Source organism: Myotis davidii, unplaced genomic scaffold, assembly GCF_000327345.1.
Source record: "Myotis davidii unplaced genomic scaffold, ASM32734v1 scaffold148, whole genome shotgun sequence".
In the NCBI taxonomy this organism is placed as follows: Eukaryota; Metazoa; Chordata; class Mammalia; order Chiroptera; family Vespertilionidae; genus Myotis; species Myotis davidii.
Window position 1 is genome coordinate 3,365,948 of NW_006299479.1, and position 21,228 is coordinate 3,387,175.

A 21,228-nucleotide genomic window follows, 5' to 3' on the forward strand; every position below is an offset into this window, starting at 1 on the left:
ACTGGCTTATTTCATTTAGCATAATACTCTCCAGGTCCATCCATGTGGTTGCAAAGGGTAACATTTCCTTTTTTATGGCTGAGTAGTATTCCATTGTGTAAATGTACAACAGCTTTTTTCTTTTAAAATCTATTCATCATCGGATGGGCATTTGGGCTATTTCCAAATAATCTTGGCTATTGTAAATAGCACTGCAATGAATATTGGGGTGCTTATATTCTTTTGAATTAGTGTTTCGGTTTTCTTCAGATATATTCCCAGAAGTGGAATTGCTGGGTCATAAGGCAGTTCTATTTTTAATTTTTTGAGGTAACGCCATACTGTTCTCCACAGTGGCTGCACCGATCTGCATTCCCACCAGCAGTGCACGAGGTTCCCTTTGCTCCACATCCTCACCAACACTTGTTCGTTGATTTATTGATGACAGCCGTACTAACAAGTGTGATATCTGATTGTGGTTTTAATTTGCATTTCTATTTCCAAATAATCTTGGCTATTGTAAATAGCACTGCAATGAATATGGGGGTGCTTATATTCTTTTGAATTAGTGTTTCGGTTTTCTTCAGATATATTCCCAGAAGTGGAATTGCTGGGTCATAAGGCAGTTCTATTTTTAATTTTTTGAGGTAACGCCATACTGTTCTCCACAGTGGCTGCACCGATCTGCATTCCCACCAGCAGTGCACGAGGTTCCCTTTGCTCCACATCCTCACCAACACTTGTTCGTTGATTTATTGATGACAGCCGTACTAACAAGTGTGATATCTGATTGTGGTTTTAATTTGCATTTCTCTGATCATTGGTGACATTGAGCATCTTTTCATATGTCTATGCCCATTTATATGTCCTCTTTGGAAAAGTTTGCGTTCAGGTCCTTTGCCCAATTTTTAATTGGATTGTTGTTGTTTTTGGTGTTGAGTTTTATAAGTTCTTTATAAACTCCTTATCAAAAAAAACAACCCTGACATTTTAGTCTATAATGCTGATCTCTTGTCATAAGTGTCTGAAGGAAGTCTGTATTATTCGTTTTAGCTACAATTCCTTATAATAATCTTAAAAGTAGAGATTTCCATTTACCCACTGTTGGTCCTATGACTGTAGACTGGAATCAAACCTGAGGCCCTTCGGTCTGCAGGCCGGTGCTCTAACTACTGAGCAAACCATCTAAAATGCTTGTGTGTGTGTGTGTGTGTGTGTGTGTGTGTGTGTGTGAACACTTCTTTATTGCTTGCAAACTGAAGTGCTGAACTAGTTGCTTTTGATTTAATTTCTAGAGCTGAAATTTTTTTGATTTTGGGTACCTTTGCTGAGTCCTTTTCTCTTTCATTAGTGCAGTCGTTTTTTGGACTTTGCCAAAGATGAGGCAAAGCTAGGATAAGAGATGCATACAAGCTTTTAAGTGTGTGTGTGTGTGTGTGTGTGTGTGTGTTTTCATTTAAGCATAGCACTTGTAAAATGCTTGTTATGGAATTCTAAAGTTGAAAAAAATTGTAGCATTTCCCCCCCCCTTGTAGGCAGAACGTAAGCCATACTAAATTAGCATATGTTCTACATGACATTCTCCAGGAAAAAGAAATATATCAATTTAGACTACCAAAACAAAAACTTTAAACCACCAACTATAAGTTTTTAAAAAATATTTTAAATATATTTAACAATTAAATATATATTTTAAAATAATATTTTTAAAAATTGGGACCCCTGTGAAACATTTTTATATCTCACAAAAGTTTAAAATTCAAATATATGTATCTATCTATATTGCTATCGATATAGATGTCGATACTCCAAGAGTTCAGATGTCAGAGATTTAGGAAATGAAATCAAAGTCTCTATTTTCATATTTTACTTTGTCTCCACTCAATGCATTTTTGTTGATAAGTGCACGAGAAACTGCCTTTTGTGTTAGTAGGCTGCAGATTCCAACTCTGCTCATCATCTAGCTCAGAAAATGAGTTGAAAAAAGAGATGTTAGAGAATTAAGCAAAGAATCCAACCCATGGCCTTCTTATAAGTCGAAGACCCAAATTTTAGGACATTATGTAAAGAATAAAGTTAAAACTCTCCTCTAAATCTCACCCAAAAACCAAAACAACCCCCTCCTGTTGTGCCTGGAAGCCAGTGCTGACAAGTCTTAAGGGAAGGGTCTGGCCACAGGAGGTAGGGATGTATCAGTGTATGGAAATGCATTTTACAGACTAAGGTATGGCTAGTGTTGTGTACATAGGAAACATGAGTATAGTGCAATGTGAATAATTTAAGAAATATATAAAGGCATATATCTAAATGAGCACTGTATATTTCAGGAAGTCTGTCACCTTGGAAGCTGTATGGTTAATCTCACATTGCTATAATTGTGCCTAGAAATTTGGAGTTCTTTTGGGATTACTTTATGGCACTTAACACTTTTCTTTTGGTGTTCTTGATTTTTTGTTTGTTTTTGGAAATAGCCATTAATGAATATATCAGGTGATAATGTTAGAGTTAAGACTAACTATATGGGGTTAAAAATCAGGTGATACCATAACAATGAGAATGGCTTTTATGCTTGGTTTATACGTTGGCACTGGAAATAATTAACGAAAGATTTTCAGAAAAGTTTTGCACAGAGGAGCATCCATGGAATAATGCATCTCTTCTAGGTTGGTTCTCTCTGCTGCTGTGTTTTTTCCCATGGTGTATGTATGTGTGGTGTGTACTAGTGTACCTGTGCGTCTCCGGGATGAGTGTGTCGTTGAATTCTTCCTTCGGCCATCTTTTTACTATGGTCCAGGGTAATGACACAACACAGCAACGTGCCGCCCAGCAGAGCTGTTCCAGCGAGCTTTGCTTCATTTCTGGGAGACAGGCTAGAACTAAGGCCGAAACTGCTTCTCAGGCTCCCCCAGTTGGACTAAACCTTCATGCTGTATTGTGCTCTTTGCAGAGATCCTAGTTCATCAAGACATTGTATCTTGATCATTTCTTTGATTTTTAACTTCCTATCCAAGTTTTCTGGGAGGCAGATTTTCTTCACACAGGCAGTGTGTGTTTTTACTTACCTTTAGACTTATGAATCCATTTGTGGTGATTATGTACTGACTATCTAGTCATCTGTGGTTGATTTGTATGTCAGCTCATAAAGGGGAGTGGAGTCCCATTATCGATGCAGGGCCACTCTTCATGCTCCTCCAGCAGCGGAGACGAAGTGTGTCTGACCTAATTAATACCCATCACCAGTTTGAGCAAAGCAGGGGCCCCCATGAAATCTAGACACTTTCAGTTATTTTTATGCAGCCAGGTTAAAAGATGGAAGAAGCTAGGAAACTCGTATTGCCATGTTTCAGGTCTCTAGGGACCTTATAACTCAGCAGGTAACATAACAGTTGTGACGGGGCCACTGCTCAACCAGCATTGACTCAAGTTCATTAGAAATTTCTAATTTTTCTCATTTTGCTTTTTCCTAAGTATTTGACTGTGTATATTAGAATAGACTTCATGGAAATGAGTTTCTCCTTGAGGTTTTATTTCCTTGTTATTAAAACCAAACCCCTTGAGGGTGAGTGAGTCTTTCGTAACTGCCAGGGGAAAATGTGTTTCATTTGGTGAGCTCTAAACAAAGCACTGGACTGACTAACAGCTGTATTAATTTTATAACCTAACACTTACCGGGAGCTCTTTTCACGTGTCTTCATATTCCCTTCTTTTCATTCTTCATCAGAGAAGTTTAGCCAAGCGTCTGCCTGGCTCTTTAGATGTCTATTCAGGTTTAGCTAGTTCTTAGAAACTTAAAAATGTTGCTTTTAGCATTTGTTTTGTGGTTACCATAACTCTTGTTTTTCCCCAGGAAACCAAGTCCAATGACAAACTGGGAAATCTGCTGAGTGCTGGATCTGTGGCAAGTGTTGACTCTGTGATGCTTGCAAGGTAATCCCCTTGCAACTTGCTGCATTTTGTCTTTCTGATAATTGCTCCCAAAGCACTTTGTAGAATTTCACCGGTTGTGTGCAGCTGCGCCTGTAAATATTTGTAAGGATCCTGTACGACTCACTGTGGATTCCAGAATTATCTTATCTCCACAGTCCTTGGTTTCCTGTGCTCTGGAAGCAGGAGGAAATATCTCCTTGAAAGAGAGTGGAACAGGAACACTTGACTTTTTTTGTGAAACATACAAATACTGTGACTGGCCCTAACTCCACGCTCGCCCAGACCTCCTCTTTGGTGTGTAATTGGGACCACATTGACTGCTATTGCAGCCAGCAGCCCTTCCCTGCTGCCTTTTTCTGCTTGTGACCTTTGATCTCAGCGACCTTTCCTGGGGTTAGTCCTCGGCCCTTCATTGTGTTGGGGCTGAAGTGGCTCATGTGGAGTTGATTATTTCTCTGCTCATTTGGCCTTTTTGGTGCCATAACTCCCAGTCACTTCCATTTTCCTCTCTACATTTGACGCTCCGCAGTGAAGGGAAGCGCTTTGCCGGCAGCAGGATCGGTTTGTATGCTTGACTGACCCGATTGAGACTCCAGGAGTGGGGGAGGGTTGTGAAACCTGTAGGTGTCAACGTTCTTTAAGTTGATCTGAATGATTGCACCGTCATTAAGTGCTCAAAACGCGGGTACTGTGGAGAGCTGCATTTCATCCCGAGGGCTCTGAATTCTGGAAGAAGAGAGCTCTGCAGGTTACTGACCTGGGCCTGGGGGTCTGGTGTCCTGCAGCTCGACTTCTGTATGTACCTCCTACCACCTCTGAGCTGTCAGTTGCACATGGCTGCTTGAAGGGGTTCTTCAGTTGCCGAAAGAACTGGGAAGAACCCCAAGATTAATATGCTAACTTTGGATGGTGTATTTGTTGGAACTAGATTTATGGTAGCACTTTCTTTGCCTCTCCTTTCACCCTCCTCCTGCCCCTGCCCATTCTGGTAAAATCACTGAAGGATGGATGCCAGCTGCTCCTCTCATTTTTCAGGACCCCATGTGGACAGCATGAAGACTGTCACTGATCAAAGGCTCCGTGATCACGAAGGAGTCGGCAGTTGAGGAATGTGTCTGATTGCCCTAAACTGCAGTTGAAAGATAGATGTGTGTGAAACGCAGGGACATTCTGAAACTCATTTAAAACAAATCTGTTCGATTCCATCCGTGGAATATCAATTTCGGTCTTTTCCTTTTGTGTTTAAACTTTGCTTTTTTATATTTTAGTAGTATTGATAATGTGAATGATTTTGAATGAGGAATTGCTACCCCTTCAAATGTGGTGTTTTTAGGGTTCAGCCTGAGGCCCCCTTCTCAATAGCAAGTCAGTTCTTTTTTTTTTAATTTGGTTTTATTGCTTAAAATATTTCTGCTGTTGCCTCCCAAGTCGTTCTTAAGCAATCCGGCCTTCTTGCTGCTTGCCTACTAGACGTCTTTCTTCGAGTTCCACTTATGTCCACCCCAGCTCATTAGCTCCACACCTTAGGATACCCTCCCTCCATCCCTTGCCATCTTCAACACAGCAACAGCAGTGCTGGCCAGTTTGCTTACTGGTTAGAGTGCTGGCCCACGGGCGGAAGGGTCGAGGGTTCGATTCCCGGTCAAGGACATGTACCTCAATTGCAGGTTCTATCCCAGCCCCTGTCGGGGCACATTTGGGAAGGCACCCAATCCATGTCTCTCTCACTGTGATGATTCTTTCTCTCTTCCCTCCTCCCTCTCCTTCACACTCTCTCTAAAATCAATGGAAAAAGTATCCTCGGGTGAGGATTAAAAAATAAATCAAACGACTACAACAAAAAACGAGCAACAGCAAACCACGGAGAACCCTGCTGCTCCTCATGTATTTCCTGTCGTCGGAAACGTCACTTACTCGCTTGTACAAGTCACAGATCTGGATAGCAGCCTTCCCTCCTTTATTTATGGCAGAGGCACTGGGGAAACAGAGAAGTGGGCAGATAATGGATTCCAAAGATGTGTAAGAGATCATATTCTGTCCCAGTCCAACTCATTCACTATCCAAGTTCTGTCAGTTCTACCTCTTAAACATCTTTAAATATATCCACGTCTTAAAAAGTAATTTTTAATTTTTTAAATGGATCCCCTGATAATCCTCTAGCACAGGTCCCCATCCTCTTTCCCCACAGCCTTTGAACCTCTCTTCCCCTCTTCGGCCGCTCTTCACCTTGCAGCGTAAACGATTGTGGAAAGCCACAAGTCCGATCTTGTCCCTTGCCTGCCTACAAGCCGTCAATACTTGCCCGAGGATAAAAACCAAACCCGTAACCTAATTTATAATGTGTTTTTTTTATACTCAAGCTTTCACTCACCTCTGTGACCTTAACTCTCACTACTTCCTATCCTCCTGTTCTTACTCTACTTTCCAGCCCACATTTCCTTGCTTCTACCTCTAATTCTGCACACACTCGATTCCTTCTGCTTGGAATGCTTCCCTCCCCTTGCTTTTCATCCCCTCTACCCTGCCCTGACCTTATCCATTGATTCACCTTGTTGCTGTGTCCTCTGAGAAGTCTTCAGCCCTCTCAGCCGAGGTTAAGTGACCCTTCTGTTTTTCCTACAGCACTGTACTTGCCTTATTCTGCTCACCTATCCCTCCCTCAGGTAACTACTTTAATTCCTGAACACCTTTATTTCCTAAAAGCATTGCCTCTTAGCAAAAACCATTTCCTTTGATTTTGATGGAAAAAGTCATGATGTAGTCCGTACCAACCCAAGAACGTGAAACAGTTTCCCAGATAGAAAAAGAAATCAACTAAGCAATAAAACCAATTTTGTATCGGTGGTAAACAGTACTTTGAAAGTGAATAAATACAGCTTGTTCTAAATACATTGCAGTGAATTTATTGTGCTCAGGAAGGAGAAAGAAGACTTGAGGGTGATGACTGGTGAAGGAGGGCCCGTGAGGAAGTCCTTCCCAGGGGGTGGAAAGGCAGGAAATCTTCCTGACTTGCAGACAGGAAGTCCTTTTAAGGCACATAGTTTTCGTGCATTCACATGCCCCTAAAAACAAAGTTACAGCCCAGCTGGTGTGGCTCAGTGGTTGAGCATTGACCCATGAACCAGGAGGTCACCAGTCTGATTCCAGTCAGGGCACATGCCTGGGGGAGACTGCGGATGGATGTGTCTTTTCTCATCAATGTTTCTATCTGTCCCTCTCCCTCTCTTTCTAAAAAATCAATAAAAACATATTACAAACAAACAAAAAAACACACAAAGCTACAGTACGGAAAAATACCTTTATGACAAAATAAAGGCTGAACATTGGGAGTGCTTCCCAGCTGGTGGAAGTGTTCACACGCATGTCACATGGGACATGAGAGAACATGCTCACTGTGCCCCTCACTTGGCATCTGTACAGGAAGCACCGTGTTTTGGGTCCATCCACATATAGCAGGCTACTCCAATCCTTCTGTGGTTTCTGACCAAATACCACGGTGTCATGTAAACTGGTGGGTGTACCTTTGCCCAAAGGAGCCATACAAAACGACTGATCCTCAAGGAGGCAGATGTCCCGTCTGATTTGTTCATGGCCGAGTTCCCAGCACAGCACAGTGCCTGACACATAGTAGGCCCGTACCAAGTACAGTGTGTGGAATAAAAGGTGAATTCATCTGCTTTGAACTCTTTTAATAGTTTTTACCCTCTCATTGCACATATGACACTTTTCTTTATTCCAAAGTTATGTTCACACCCTCTTTTCTCAATTAAGTCTGCGGTGGCCTTGAGTTCAGGCATTGTGACTTTTTCATCTTATCTCTGTACCCCTCATAGGCTCTCGGCCAAAGTTGATCACCTGTGTATGGAATTAATTGATTGAGTGAATATTTCCTGGGAGAATTAGGGTTCTTGGAGACGCCTGCAGGAAATACTAGCTTCCTCGCTAAATTGTTCAAATACTCAGAATGAAGAAAACGTCGACAGGAGATGTAAAGTTGGATGTGATTAAGGTCAAGGTTGTTCAGTGGGTTAAGAAATGTATGGCCTGTTTGACTTCCCTAATTGAACTTGTGCTGAATTAATCAGTACTTAATAAAAAAAATTTAAGTAGACATGTTTTATTTTTTCTTTTGTAGTTGGTACAGAAAACTCATATTTTCTCAACAGTTAAGAAGTAGCCTGGTTTGAAATACGGTCTGAAAATAAGGATCAGTTCTTTTAAAGAAGGGAATTACTGTTTTATACAGAATGGGATGCCTTTATAAAAGGAAGCTAACTTAAAGAAGTCTCTATTTTGAAGAACAATCCCAATCCCAAATCCAGTTTTATTGTTCACAAGTTAATCATAGTTGTCCCAAAGCCTGAAAGAAAACTAGGAAAGTTTGAAATAGGAGTAGAGGGAGGGGAAAATTCAGAGACAGCTTTGATCGTCCTTAGGAAAGCCAAGGCCCTGCTTCAAAAACAAAGGAATCAAATCTAGAAATTCAGGAAAGAGTTTTCCCAGAGGATTATTCTGGCAGCGTGTTGAAGGGTTATAAAAGCATTAAGTTCACCACTGAACAATAAGTTAAGTAAATGTTAGGGAAGTGTTTCCTCTCTTATTACCTTTAGCTTCCTGTTGCCAACAGAAATGCCTCAGAGCCTGGGATGGCATAAGAGTATAGTTTGTTGTAGGAGACAAATTGCCTTCTGTGTGGGTGTGAGGGGGAGACTTACAGGCCCGTAATTTGGGAAATGCCCATTATTCTCAAGAAACTTCAGGCCAGGACTCAAGGAGCAGTGCTTGGGGCGTGTGAAGGTGGGGAGCTCTCCAGAAATGTTTTCCAGCACGCAGAGAGAGTTGTCCCCTGATCTGTAGGTTTAATGGGACACTACACTTAGCTGTTTCATTTTGTTTTGATTTTTTGGGTCCCTATTCTTTTTTTCTGGGGAGACTGGACTACCAGATACTTTCTTCGGAGCAAAGTGACCACTAAACATCTCAGATGCTTACATCAGCTCCTCAGAACTGCAGTGAGCCCTGGCCAGTGTGGCTCAGGTGGTTGAGCGTCATCAGTGCACTGGGAGATTCCCCTTCAGGGCACATATCTGGCTTTTGGGCATGACTCCCAGTAGGGGGCATGCAGGAGGCAGCCAGTGGATGGGTCTCTCTCATGGATGTTTCTCTCTCTCCGCATCTTCTCAGACGCTTACATCAGCTCCTCAGAACTGCAGTGAGCCCTGGCCAGTGTGGCTCAGGTGGTTGAGCGTCATCAGTGCACTGGGAGATTCCCCTTCAGGGCACATACCTGGCTTTTGGGCATGACTCCCAGTAGGGGGCATGCAGGAGGCAGCCAGTGGATGGGTCTCTCTCATGGATGTTTCTCTCTCTCCCTCTCCTGTCCTCTCTTTCTAAAACCAATAAAAACATAAAAAAAAGAACTGCAGTGAAAATAATAGACTTATGTTGGCTATTAACTTCCTCTGCTGATACGAAGGAGGCAGCAGAACTTCCCCGTGGTCATGTTCATTTCCTTTGAGACCAGTGTATTGGATAAGTCTTAACAGCTCTATTTTCACATGGGGAATTGATCGGGTCTTTGCCAAAGTGCAATAGTAAGGCAAGACTGAACCAATTTAAATCCAACCCCATGAGTTATTTTACTACCTCCAGTAGTTTAGGGATGTAGAGGTATATATGTGCTTCATGGACAAAAGCATTAATAAAGGGTCTAAGTTTTGAAATGAACGGCAATTTACTATTTTGAATGCTAGCAAATATTGCCAAAAGTGTTAGCAGTTTTTGCATACAAATTTTTTTTAGAGAAATACATGTTATAAATTAAAGTCACACAGTATAACAGTAATCCTCTATCCTACTTTAAAATAAATTTGGGGTAAAAAGCAGAGATTTTTATCCATGATATTTTTTGTAATTGAATGTTTAGGTTGACAGGGTTTGATAAATGTGGCACGGACAGTGCTGATTCTTTTTGCATTACTGTTTTATATTTTTAAAAGTTTATTTATTGATTTTAGAGAAGAAGGGACTTGCTGTTCCACGTGTCCAAGCATTTATTGGTTGATTCCTATATGTGCCCCAACTGGGGATTGAATCCCCAACCTTGGCATATTGGGACGGTACTCCAACCAGCTGAGCTACCTGGCCAGAGCCTTGCATTACTTTTATGTAAACTTAGAATATTGTTAGATTAGACAGTGAATGTTGCTTTATGACCAATCAAATATTTTAATTAATTGCTCAAATTCATGTTTTATATTCACTCTTTGCTTAGCATAGTGTAGGGATCTAAACTATATGCCGGTGAGTGGGAGTCCCTTCACACTGTGTTGATGGTGGTTGTTGGAGATAGGGTTGTACATTGTTGCTGTCTTTTTCTTTTTGGAAAAAAAATTTGACTATATAAAAAAAGTCTTAAAAATGTTTGTGCTTCTTGACCCAGTAATGCCACTTAAAAAAAAATCTATTCTAAGGACATAATTAGAGTGGTTAAAGATTTATGGACAAAGATATCCATAGTGACATTATCTGTATTAGCAAAAATAAATATATACAGATATATTAAAAAGTGTAGGCTAACTGTTCAAAAGGGAATAGCTAAGTAAATTAAACTACATTCAATAAAATATAGCTATTACAAATTATGTTTAAGAATAATTTTAATAAGTAAAAATCATCATTAGGTAAATGAATAAAGCAGGATTTAAAACTTTTATATATGTTATGATCTCAGTCATGTAAATATACACATATGGAAAGGATTAGAAGGAAAAGCAACAAAATGTTGATGTGTTATCTTTGGGTGATGGAAATGTCATGTTTAATTATTTTGTATATTTATGTAGTCCACATTTTCTATGCTGAATGATTTTTTGTCAGTGAGTATTTGTAGTAACATGTTAACAACTTTTTGCTTGTAAAAGTAACATATTCATCATAGAATATGTGAAAAAACTTGAATATTTTGTTTGAATATTATGTTATGTACCTGGCATTATGTTAACCACATTGGGTGCTTTAAAAAAAATTCTAAGTGGGAAAAACCCTGAAGTCTAAAACAATGAAAGTGTGATTAAATCAGAATTCTGTTCTATCTGGTTGATTGAAATCAGAATTCTGTTTTTAATTTGTGCTGAGAATATTGGAATGTTAAATGCACTAGAACAGAGGTCAAACAACAAGTTTTGTGCTAAAGTGGTGAGTGGTGCAGTGGGCTGAGGTGCACTCACCATGGCTGTTTCCTAGTCAGAAAAGAGGACAAGAGAAGGATGGGACCGCTTTTATGCAGGGGGAATTAGGATTGTTGTTTCCCTTTGCTAAGGTAAATTTTTATGGGTAAGAAAGGTGACATGCATGTTAAAGCCACAGATCTATGTCAAATGGCAGGGACCTTGCTCAGTTGTGGTAAACTGGCCAAACAAATTGTTCATTTAGTAGGGCAGTGCAAGACATATATACTTATGTATAAATTATAAATATATAAAACATAAATATGTACATTTTATGTAGTTATATATTACATATTAAGTGTTTTATATATGTGTGTGTGTGTGTATATATATATATATATATATATATAAACTTGCTAGTCAAATAGCATTTATACTAATATCGAATTTCCTTTTTCAACAAAGAGTACTTTTAAAAATGACATAGCATTGAGCAGTTTTCCAGTAGTGCAATAGAACTCAGGGCCTTACTCTCATTATCATAATTCTTTAACAAACTGAGCAAGGTTGCCATTCATAAACATAAATCAAGTTAACAAATATTTAGTAAGTGATTGTTATGGTCATAAGTTCTTTCCAACTTGCAAAATCAACACATAGTGTGTTGCAGTTCTGGTCAAGATGACGGATGGGTAAACGTGGTACTTGGAATCTATCCCAACCACATCAAAATTATAGAACAATCATCATTGAGAACCACCTGAAATCTAGCTGAATAGAAACCCTGCAACTAAAGATATAAAGAAGAGGCCACATCAAAACTAGTTGGAGGGGCAGGGACGTGAACGGGCTGGTCCCAAACCCACGTGTGGTGGTTAAAAATGGGAAGGGATATATTGACTGTGGAGGTCCTCCTGAGGGCAGTGGTCCCAGCCCCACACCGGGGCCCCCGCCTAGGATTCCAGTGTTGGGAAGGGAAGTCCCCCTAACTTCTGACTTTGAAGACCAGCAGAGATTATGGCTGAGTGAGATAGAGGGCTTCTGGGGTCCCAAGTGTTCCTCTTAAAGAGCCCATGCATGGACTTACTCTGACTCACTTGCTCTGAGCTCCAGCACTAAAACAGTAGCTAGAAAGGTGCATCATGGACATATGGGGAGGAACTGAATTATTGGCTTCTGGTGAGGGCTGAAGGGCTAGCTTCTTCTCCGACAAGTGCTGGCAGAGGCTGTTGTTACTTTACCGAGCCCTCTCCCCAGAGAGCCGGCAGGCAGGCACCATATCTGAGTCTCTATCAACCTGGCGAACATTGTTCACTCTGCCCTGGTGATTCCTGGAGACCTGAACCCACCCAACTTTTGGCTTTTCCATACAAAGAGCCTGTCTTGGCTCATGCTTTCCTAAAATCTCTCAAAGGTTCACAAACCTATAATCAATAATGTTGTGATAGCTATGTATGGTGTCAGATGGGTACTAGATTTATCAAGGTGAATACTTAGTAAGTTATATAATATCTAATTACTATGTTATAGACCTGAAACTAATACACATCAACTGTTACTGAAAAATTTAAAAAAATTAATTAAAAATAGCATGTTATGAGTAACCTAATAGAAAGATAGGGTAATAAAGGATATTCCTGTGTGCTAATATTTAGGCAGCAATAATGAGCTGTGAAATTTTAAAGGACAGCTGTAAAACTCAGTAGATCATGTGCTGGGGTTAAAGTTGACTCAGGAATTTTTTTTTACTGCTTTTCAATAAATAAATAGTTGAGGAAAGATTTGGCAAAAGGAAGAAAACACTCCTCCTTGTCCTCATTCTCTCAGGAAAGTGGCTCCTGTTAACAAGTTACTTGAATGTTTACTTTGCCTTGACTGCTGAGCAGCGGTGTGTCAGTTCTTACCCTTGAACCAAGTGAGAATTCAAATAAACCAAAAATGTTTTCACACAGATGGCCCCTTCTTCCCATGAGTGGTACCAAAATACCCTCTCCCGTTTGTAAAAAGAGGTCGGCAAGAACAAATTGGAAAGGCAGCCCATGAACTGATAGTCCGTGTTTGGGATAAAGTTGGAATTGCTACTTGCAGATTTTAGAGTATCTGGCATAGAGAAGTAGGCATTTCTAGCTTTGCCGAATTGCTGTACCCTCTGTCTATTAGAGGGCCCCCACAAAAACAAACCTTCCCTTGACCGTCATTCATCTCCATCAGCTCTCCCTGTTATTCTGCTGCCCGTTTATAGCAAAGCTCTTACGGGGTTTTCTGTGCCTGCTTGCTTCATTTCCTCCCTTCCCATTCTGTTGTGAACCCACCATCAGTCTTTAGTTCCTTCTGTATTGAAACCACTCTTGTCAGTATCACCAGTATTTCCATGAAGCCTTTCTGGTGATATCTCACTTACTCTACTTCTCAGAGTAATTGAGAGAGTTAATGACTCTTCTAGAAATAATTTTTTTCCCCATTTTTCCCCCTGGATATAATATTCTCCTCGGGTTCTCCCAGGTTCACTGATGACTTCTCTTCAATCCCCACTGCTCCTTTCCCCGTGTCAGTCTAAGCGGTTGGAATGTCCCAAGGCTCCTACCTCGTCACCTCTTCTCTCAGTTTCCTTTGAGAGAGCTCATGCAGGGCCATGGGTTTTACAGGTCTAACATCTACATTTCCAGCTCTGACTCGCTCCACAGCTCCAGACTGCTACATGTGATTGTCGATTGACGGTAGTACTGAGATGCCTAATGGGCTACAACAGCACTGTCGACCGTACCCCTCTTTGTCATCTCCCTCTCTCCGGTCTTCTCCATTTCAGTAAACAGAGAGCAATTATTTATTCTGTTAAACCACAACTAAGTTATTCTTGGCACTAAGTTATCTCTTTATCTCACACTCTATATCCAGGCCTTCAGCAAATTCTGTTGGTTCTGTCTTAGGATATGTTCTGAATCCATGTACTTTTCACCACCTCCACAGCTGACTCACTGTTCTACCCACCATGTTCTCCCCTCTCTCCTGAGTAATTACGTTACTGTACTTGGTCACCCTCTTCCATGTCTTCCCACTTCAGTCTCGCCCCTACCAGCCAGTGATCTTTCTAAAGTTTAAATGAGAGCCCATCATTCCCCTTTTCTAAGTCCTCTAAGGGCTTGCCGTCACATTGGGAATAAATCCCAAAATCATTTTAAAATTTATTTTTTAATTACAGTTGACATGTCATATTATATTAGTTTTAGGTATACAGCATAGTGATTAGACACATACACCTTACAAAGTGATTACCCTAGTAAGTCTAGTACCCATCTGACAGCATAGAGTTATTTACACTATTTTTTATTATATTCTCCTGTAATATATGTAATGTAAATTGCTGTTCATTACATCCTCAGAACTGTTTTTAGAACGAGCAGTTGATTCTTCTTACTCCCTTTCTCCTTTTGCACTCAATTCCAAAATCCGTCCCATGGCTTTCAAAGCTGGATGGGGTCTAGGCCAGCTTCGCTCTGTGCTCTTCACCTGGCTCATCCACTCGCACCACAGTGGTCTTTGGATGTTCTGCACATTTGCTAAGTAAACTGCATCCCCAAGGCCTGCACTTGGTGTTCAATTTGAACAATCCATGAGCCCGAGTCCCCATGTGAAAGAAGGGAAGAAAACCACTGGTTCCAATCTCATAGGGTGGTTGTGAAGATGAAGTTAATGTAGCAAAAAGCACTGAAATGGTGTCTGACACATACTAAGCACTATGTCAATGTTTGCTATTATTTTGTTGTTTCTGTTATTTCTGCTTTTAAGGACAGTAGAGGAGGCATGCATTTTGATTGTGTTGAGTTGTAGATGCGTGTGAGACATAAAACAAACTCAGTACAGGCGGTGAATGTGTTCATTTGGAATGATGGTTCTGCATAATAAGAGGTATTCCCAATACTTTGGAAGAATGAGCAAACCTTCTAACTGTAATCTAGAACCCAGGGATTAGCTTGTCAGTTGTGAAGATACGAATCATGCTCACAACGCTATTGACAACTCGGATCAATGAGGCCAACTCTTTTTGTGGTTTAGATTTTCTTTTCTTTGTGTTTCAGTGAGCCAAGGCCTGGATTTTGCTCTGGAAACCTGTCCAGCCGCGTCCATAATCTGGCGCTATGCATCCGGATCCTGGACCCTTACAGACACTGCTGTATGTGACTCTTTCCTTTCTGTGCTCCTCTGTGAGTTCAGGTAAGAATAGAAGAACCGTAGTGTTTTAACCGAAGCGTCTCCTCTTCTTAATCTTAAAACAACAACCTCGACTTCAGTATTTTGCTGGTGGTGATGGATTCTAAAGACATTTGTAAAATTTGTTTGACCAAATTTTAAAACTGATTAACTTCGCAATTTAAGAACCTTTTAGTAGTGCGTCTTGGGCATTAGCAGACCTTCCCATCATTGTCCTTGTAATTTATGCCTTTTATTGCCTTAAAAATAAATATTTTGCAATTGTGACTTTTTCAGTAAAAAGATATGTTTCAGATTTCTGAATTTGCAAATTATAACAGGAATAAAATGCTGACTACATACCACCGAAAAGAAATTTTAGTGTCAGCATGTAATAGTATTCAATTTGGAGTAAGAGAATTTGGTTAAAAACCCAGCTCTCATGACCTTGTCTAATTTGCTACCTAACTCTGTGGGTTACTGAAAAGCTTAAATGTGTTTGTTGTTAAGTGTGTATAGTAAGCCTGAGCCTAACAATGGCCCACAGGCATTTCTTTTTACTTTAGACTTGTGTAAAGATGTATTATGATATACATTGATGTTTACTCATTAAATAATATTTCTTTTCCTCTGTTAAATACACTGTACAACTATATTAGGTTTAGTAAGGGAAAATTGAATTAATGATTTTATTACTTTTTTTTTTTTTTTTTGCTAAACAACCTCAGATACAGTAGAGAGGCACTTAATCTTCATTTCTGATCAAATATCCTGTAAGAATAGATTCAATAACATATTGGTGAGGTTTTTTTTTAAGTATTTTATTCTGCCAGAGTACTAGCATTCCTACCCTCTGACCTCTTTTTGGGGGGGTAGAAGGGGGGTAGAAGAGAGAGCTCTGTTTTGATACTTAAGTATGTGAACACCCTCTCTTCCCCCAAGTTCTGGGAGAATAGACATAACAAATGAAACTATTCCAAATACCAAATAAAAATAGTGAGGTTGATGCCCTATTGAGCCTTCTATCCAAAAAAAAAAAAAAAAAAAAAAGGATAGACTTTGTAGTCCATTGTGGTTTCCTAACTTTCTACTTGCGCTTCCTTAAAAGTTGAACATTATTTTATATTGAAGGGAAGTGGTAAAGCTGTACTGTAGCTTTAGTTATAAAATAACTTGCTCTTAAAAGTCAAACCCTGTTGGTCACTTGGTAGAGATTTCTTTTTAGTTTGAAAGTCATCGCCACTTTTTCAGACAGTCAACTTTCATTTCTTAAAAGCTACTTCCTTAAATGAGCAACTTGCCATTTCTCATTTATAGCTTAAGGATTCTTATCTATTGTACCTTGATTAAGTTGTAGGTTAACATGTTGCCTTTACTTCTTCCAAAAATGAGCTGTTAAGACTTCCTAAAACGTTTACAAGCATTAAGAACCATAACATATATAGATAAAGCAAGGTGGACTGAGAGGAAATGTCTTTAATGTACTTTCTTTCTCCTTCTCCCCTTCCTTTGCACCCGGGGAATGTTCCTTTGTAGACCTGGCACCTTATTTTATTTCTGAGCCACTGTCTGCTGTCCAGAAACCTGGTGGACCTGTAGTTCTACATTGCTCTGCTAAACCTGTGACTGCTCATATCACGTGGTTGCATAATGGGAAAAGATTGGACAGAAACTTGGAGCAGATCAAGATTCATCAGGGCACTTTGACTATTCTCTCTCTCAACCCCTCCCTTTCGGGTTACTACCAATGCATTGCCAACAATAGCGTCGGTGCAGTTGTGAGCGGCCCTGCAACAGTATCCATTGCAGGTGAGCTTGATTTTGTCCCTGTTTTACATGGGTTTTCCTGAAATTACTGTCAGTGGTTGCACTTTGGAGTTGTGGGAAGAGCATGGGTTTTGGAGGAGGACACACACGAGTTCTCATTCCTGCCTTGACGCTTGCTGTGTTTAACGTGGGGGAAATGCATTTGAACCTCTGTGAGCCTAGCCTAGTTGTCTTCATCTGTAACAAGGGTATGGAAGTGGATTTGTACATAGATAGGACAGTTTTCTAAAGTGAATTCTGAATGTCTTGATATTTAAAAGTCCTTAATCTGAGCAACAACGAAAAACCTATTGTCTACTTTGATGCTCAGTTATTTATCTTTATTTATCTTTTATTTATGCAGTTCTTTATCTTTCTTTCACATCTAATTGTTTTATTTTTGCCTGATCACTGAGTGATTTTAATTTATTTAATTGAAACCAGGCTAAAGAAACAGGAAAATAATAACTGACTGTAAAGAAAGGAATGTTGAGTGTTGAACTTAGGGAAAATCTGGACTTCGCAGCTTTCTTAGTAAGTTTGAGCCATCTGCCTTTCAAACGGCGATGGCTTCCAGCAAGGGAAACCGTCTCTGCAAGGGCACCCCTATTTACAGAGCAAATGTGGATTCCCCAGGAGTAGTGAGTTTGTCATAACTGAGAAGAGCAAATGTTTGTGTAGAGCTGTGACCCGTGGATCGCTCCAGGACGCACAACTGAGAGCAGGCGAGTGGCAGGCTGCCGACTGCACTCAGCGCTGGAGGTAACAGGCTTCCCTGCAGGCTGCGTCAGTGGTAACTTACACGGAGAGGGCCTGAGACCCCGCCGGCATATGCAGATAACCCACATGACATGCAGCGTTGTTTTTCCACGTCCTAGGTTCCTCATAAACCATTTCATTGAGTATGTGTAGCTGCAAACAGGATAGTGATGCATAGGCAAAGTCAGTTTTGTTTTCTTTTTAGCATATTTTTATTGATTTCAGAGAGAAAGGGAAAGGGAGAGAGAGAAAAAAACAAAACACATCAGTGATGAGAGAGAATCATTGATGGGCTGCCTCCTGCACGCCCCCTACTGGGGATCGAGACCTCAACCCGGGTATGTGTCCTGACCAGGGATTGATGCTCAATCAGTGAACTATGCTGGCTGGGCAGGGGGAAGTCAGTTTTTGATGAGGGACTGGATTGAGAAGGGTCTGTCTCAGCCGTGGGCAAACTACGGCCCACGGGCCGGATCCGGCCCGTTTGAAATGGATAAAACTAAAAAAAAAAAAAAAACCCAAAGTCAGTTTTGTTTTCTTTTTAGCATATTTTTATTGATTTCAGAGAGAAAGGGAAAGGGAGAGAGAGAAAAAAACAAAACACATCAGTGATGAGAGAGAATCATTGATGGGCTGCCTCCTGCACGCCCCCTACTGGGGATCGAGCCCTCAACCCGGGTATGTGTCCTGACCAGAGATTGATGCTCAATCAGTGAACTATGCTGGCTGGGCAGGGGGAAGTCAGTTTTTGAAGAGGGACTGGATTGAGAAGGGTCTATCTTGACAAAATGGGAATAGTTATGCTTTATAATTCTCCCTGATGTTTTAAGAGTGGTTTGCTTTTCTCGATGTCTTCGGGAAAGGGTGCCATGGCTTAACTCCAGCCTCAACCATGCACCTCTACCCCAACTGCTCTGTGGGGTAAAAAAAAGCTTGCTACCCTGTGACCTGGGGTTCGCTGCCACCATCAGCCATGCTGCAGATGCTGCTTTTAGTTTTTAAGTTTCCTTTGGGAAAGAGAGTTCACATTTACATTTATTTATTCTGTGTATTTATTTATTTTAGTTCTTGGTGATTTTGACTCATCCACAAAGCATGTTATTACAGCAGAAGAAAAAAGTGCTGGTCTCATTGGCTGCAAGGTACCAGATAGCAACCCCAAAGCCGAGGTGCGCTATAAAATCCGCGGGAAGTGGCTGAGGCACTCGACAGGTGAGAGTTTTCATGAAACGCCAATGGCACCCAGAGGTCAAATGTTCATTAAAGAACCTGCTATTAAGCTCTACAGGCTGGGGATCGTGGGTACAAACAATGCATTGCATACGTGTTCTCAGAAGTCAAGGGAGGAGATGAGGAGAAATGGTTACCTGACAGAAATGATTACAGTCTGCACTCCCTGGGCTCACCCTCTCCACTCCTTCGGGTCTCTGCCCAGACAGACCTTCCTCTGAGAAGACCGCCCTCTGGGCCCTTCCTCAAGTCGTATGCCCTGCTGCTCTGTCCTCTCTATTCAGCTTCATTTCCCCCAGAGCCTTGTGTCATACATGTTTTTGTTTGCTGGTTGGTTATCTGCCGCCTCCACTCAGCACTGGACTGTCAGCCGCATGAGTTTGGACCTGTGTCCTCTTTCTTCGTTGCTCTGTCCCTTGTGCCTGGGCCATCGTTGGCAGGAAATAGGCACTCAATACCTGTTCGTTGAGAAAAACAAGGACTGAATAGCCATGACCGAACACCGGTGATCAGTGCTACAGGTGCAGGGTTGCCCAGGGTGGCGAGGTAGCTGGTCACTGAGTCTTTGTCTAACTGCTTCTCCTGCCTGTGTTCCCAACCAGCGATCTGTTGTCCAGTGTTTCCAATGGGCTTGCTTTTGTTACTCTGGTACTCCTGACCTTTTCTGCCTTGACTTTTCCTTTCCTTCATTCATGAATTCTCCTCAATTGTGTATTTGCTGCCAGTCTTCTGTCTAAATTTAAAGCAGAACTATCAAAATCGATTCGTTTTCACTGGTATCCTTTGTAAAGAGAGAGGCCTAACTGCATTCCTTTCCTTCCTCAGAGAATTACTTAATCCTCCCATCAGGAAATCTTCAGATTTTGAACGTTTCCTTAGAGGACAAGGGATCATATAAATGTGCAGCTTTTAATCCGGTCACACATGAATTAAAAGTCGAACCCATTGGCCAAAAGCTCCTTGTGAGTCGTAAGTATTTGGGAGAATATTGGTAACGAGGAGGAGTCCTTGGGAGCATTCCTCATTGGGAAATGAGAGTTCCTTTTTCTTTCAGATCGTGTTTGTTTACCATAAGGAAATCTTATAAAAAGTTAAATATATAAATGTATAATAGAATAGTATTGAACATGTTTTAATGATTGTTAGAGGAGAATTTTGATTAAGATGACAGAGTGGAATACATGTAGAGAACTTTGGCCTTTGCTCAAATAAAAATGAATTACAGAGAAAATATAACTTGATATTAGTGGTGATCAAGTTTGTGGCTGTGAATTATGAAAAATAGGTATATGTCCTGTTTCCTACCTGATTTTTAGCTTTCATGCCTAATTTTTACAATAAGGTGTTTCAGTTGAGGTAGCACCAATAGCCAAAGCTTAGTGAAGTAGTGGTTCCTGTCCTTCATTTCTAAACTGCTAATTCAGAAGTAGCCCGAGAGGATCACAACCTCTCTTCATTTTAATTCTCAACTACAAATGATTTAGCTACCAGGCAGGACCTTGTCATGTAAAGAAGAATAAATGGGAAGGTGGGAAAGCTCACAGAACTGCTACGGAAGAGACGGGACGTGATAATTTTTTGTTTTCTCTTTTTTCCAGGCTCTTCTTCAGGCGATTTTCACATTCTTCACCCCCGCCTTTCACAGGCATTATCTGTGCTTTCTCATAGTCCTATAACCCTGGAGTGTGTGGTGAGTGGGGTCCCAACTCCTCAAGTGCACTGGCTGAAGGACGGTCAGGACGCGGTGGCGGGAAGCAATTGGAGGAGGTTGTATTCTCATCTTGCCACAGATAGCATTGACCCAATGGATGCTGGAAACTATTCCTGTATGGTGGGAAGCAAGTCTGGAGACGTCAAGCACGTGACTTACATGGTTAATGTACTTGGTAAGACGCTACTTAGTGAACTTTTTTCAAGTCAAGCTATTTTCCTGATCTAACTGATGTTTGAATGGAAGATCTGTTTATGAACTATGAATGAAATGAGGACTATCAGGAAACCTACACCAGCAGACAGAACGAGCTTCATTTTCCTAATGGACTCCTGAATTAGGGAGTATTTCTGGGTGTCACAGGATATTTCACCTGGACATTCTTAGGAACCTCATCCCAGCCCGGTTACATAGCACAGAGCTTGTTTTTCTTAATGACATGGAGGAACGAGACTGGAA

The 21,228-nt window shown here is 40.9% G+C and overlaps 1 protein-coding gene across 1 annotated transcript in view; it reads left to right on the forward strand.

Annotated features, from left to right (window-relative positions):
- The window catches only part of CDON (cell adhesion associated, oncogene regulated), an 80,728-nt gene that overhangs the window by 16,235 nt on the left and 43,265 nt on the right, over positions 1-21,228 (forward strand). The window contains exons 2-6 of the mRNA XM_006775052.2: positions 15,152-15,287; positions 16,800-17,072; positions 18,894-19,040; positions 19,884-20,027; positions 20,657-20,944. Coding sequence (XP_006775115.1) covers positions 15,212-15,287; positions 16,800-17,072; positions 18,894-19,040; positions 19,884-20,027; positions 20,657-20,944 — 928 coding nt within the window. The 5' untranslated portion in view covers positions 15,152-15,211. The remainder of the gene's footprint in view (positions 1-15,151; positions 15,288-16,799; positions 17,073-18,893; positions 19,041-19,883; positions 20,028-20,656; positions 20,945-21,228) is intronic.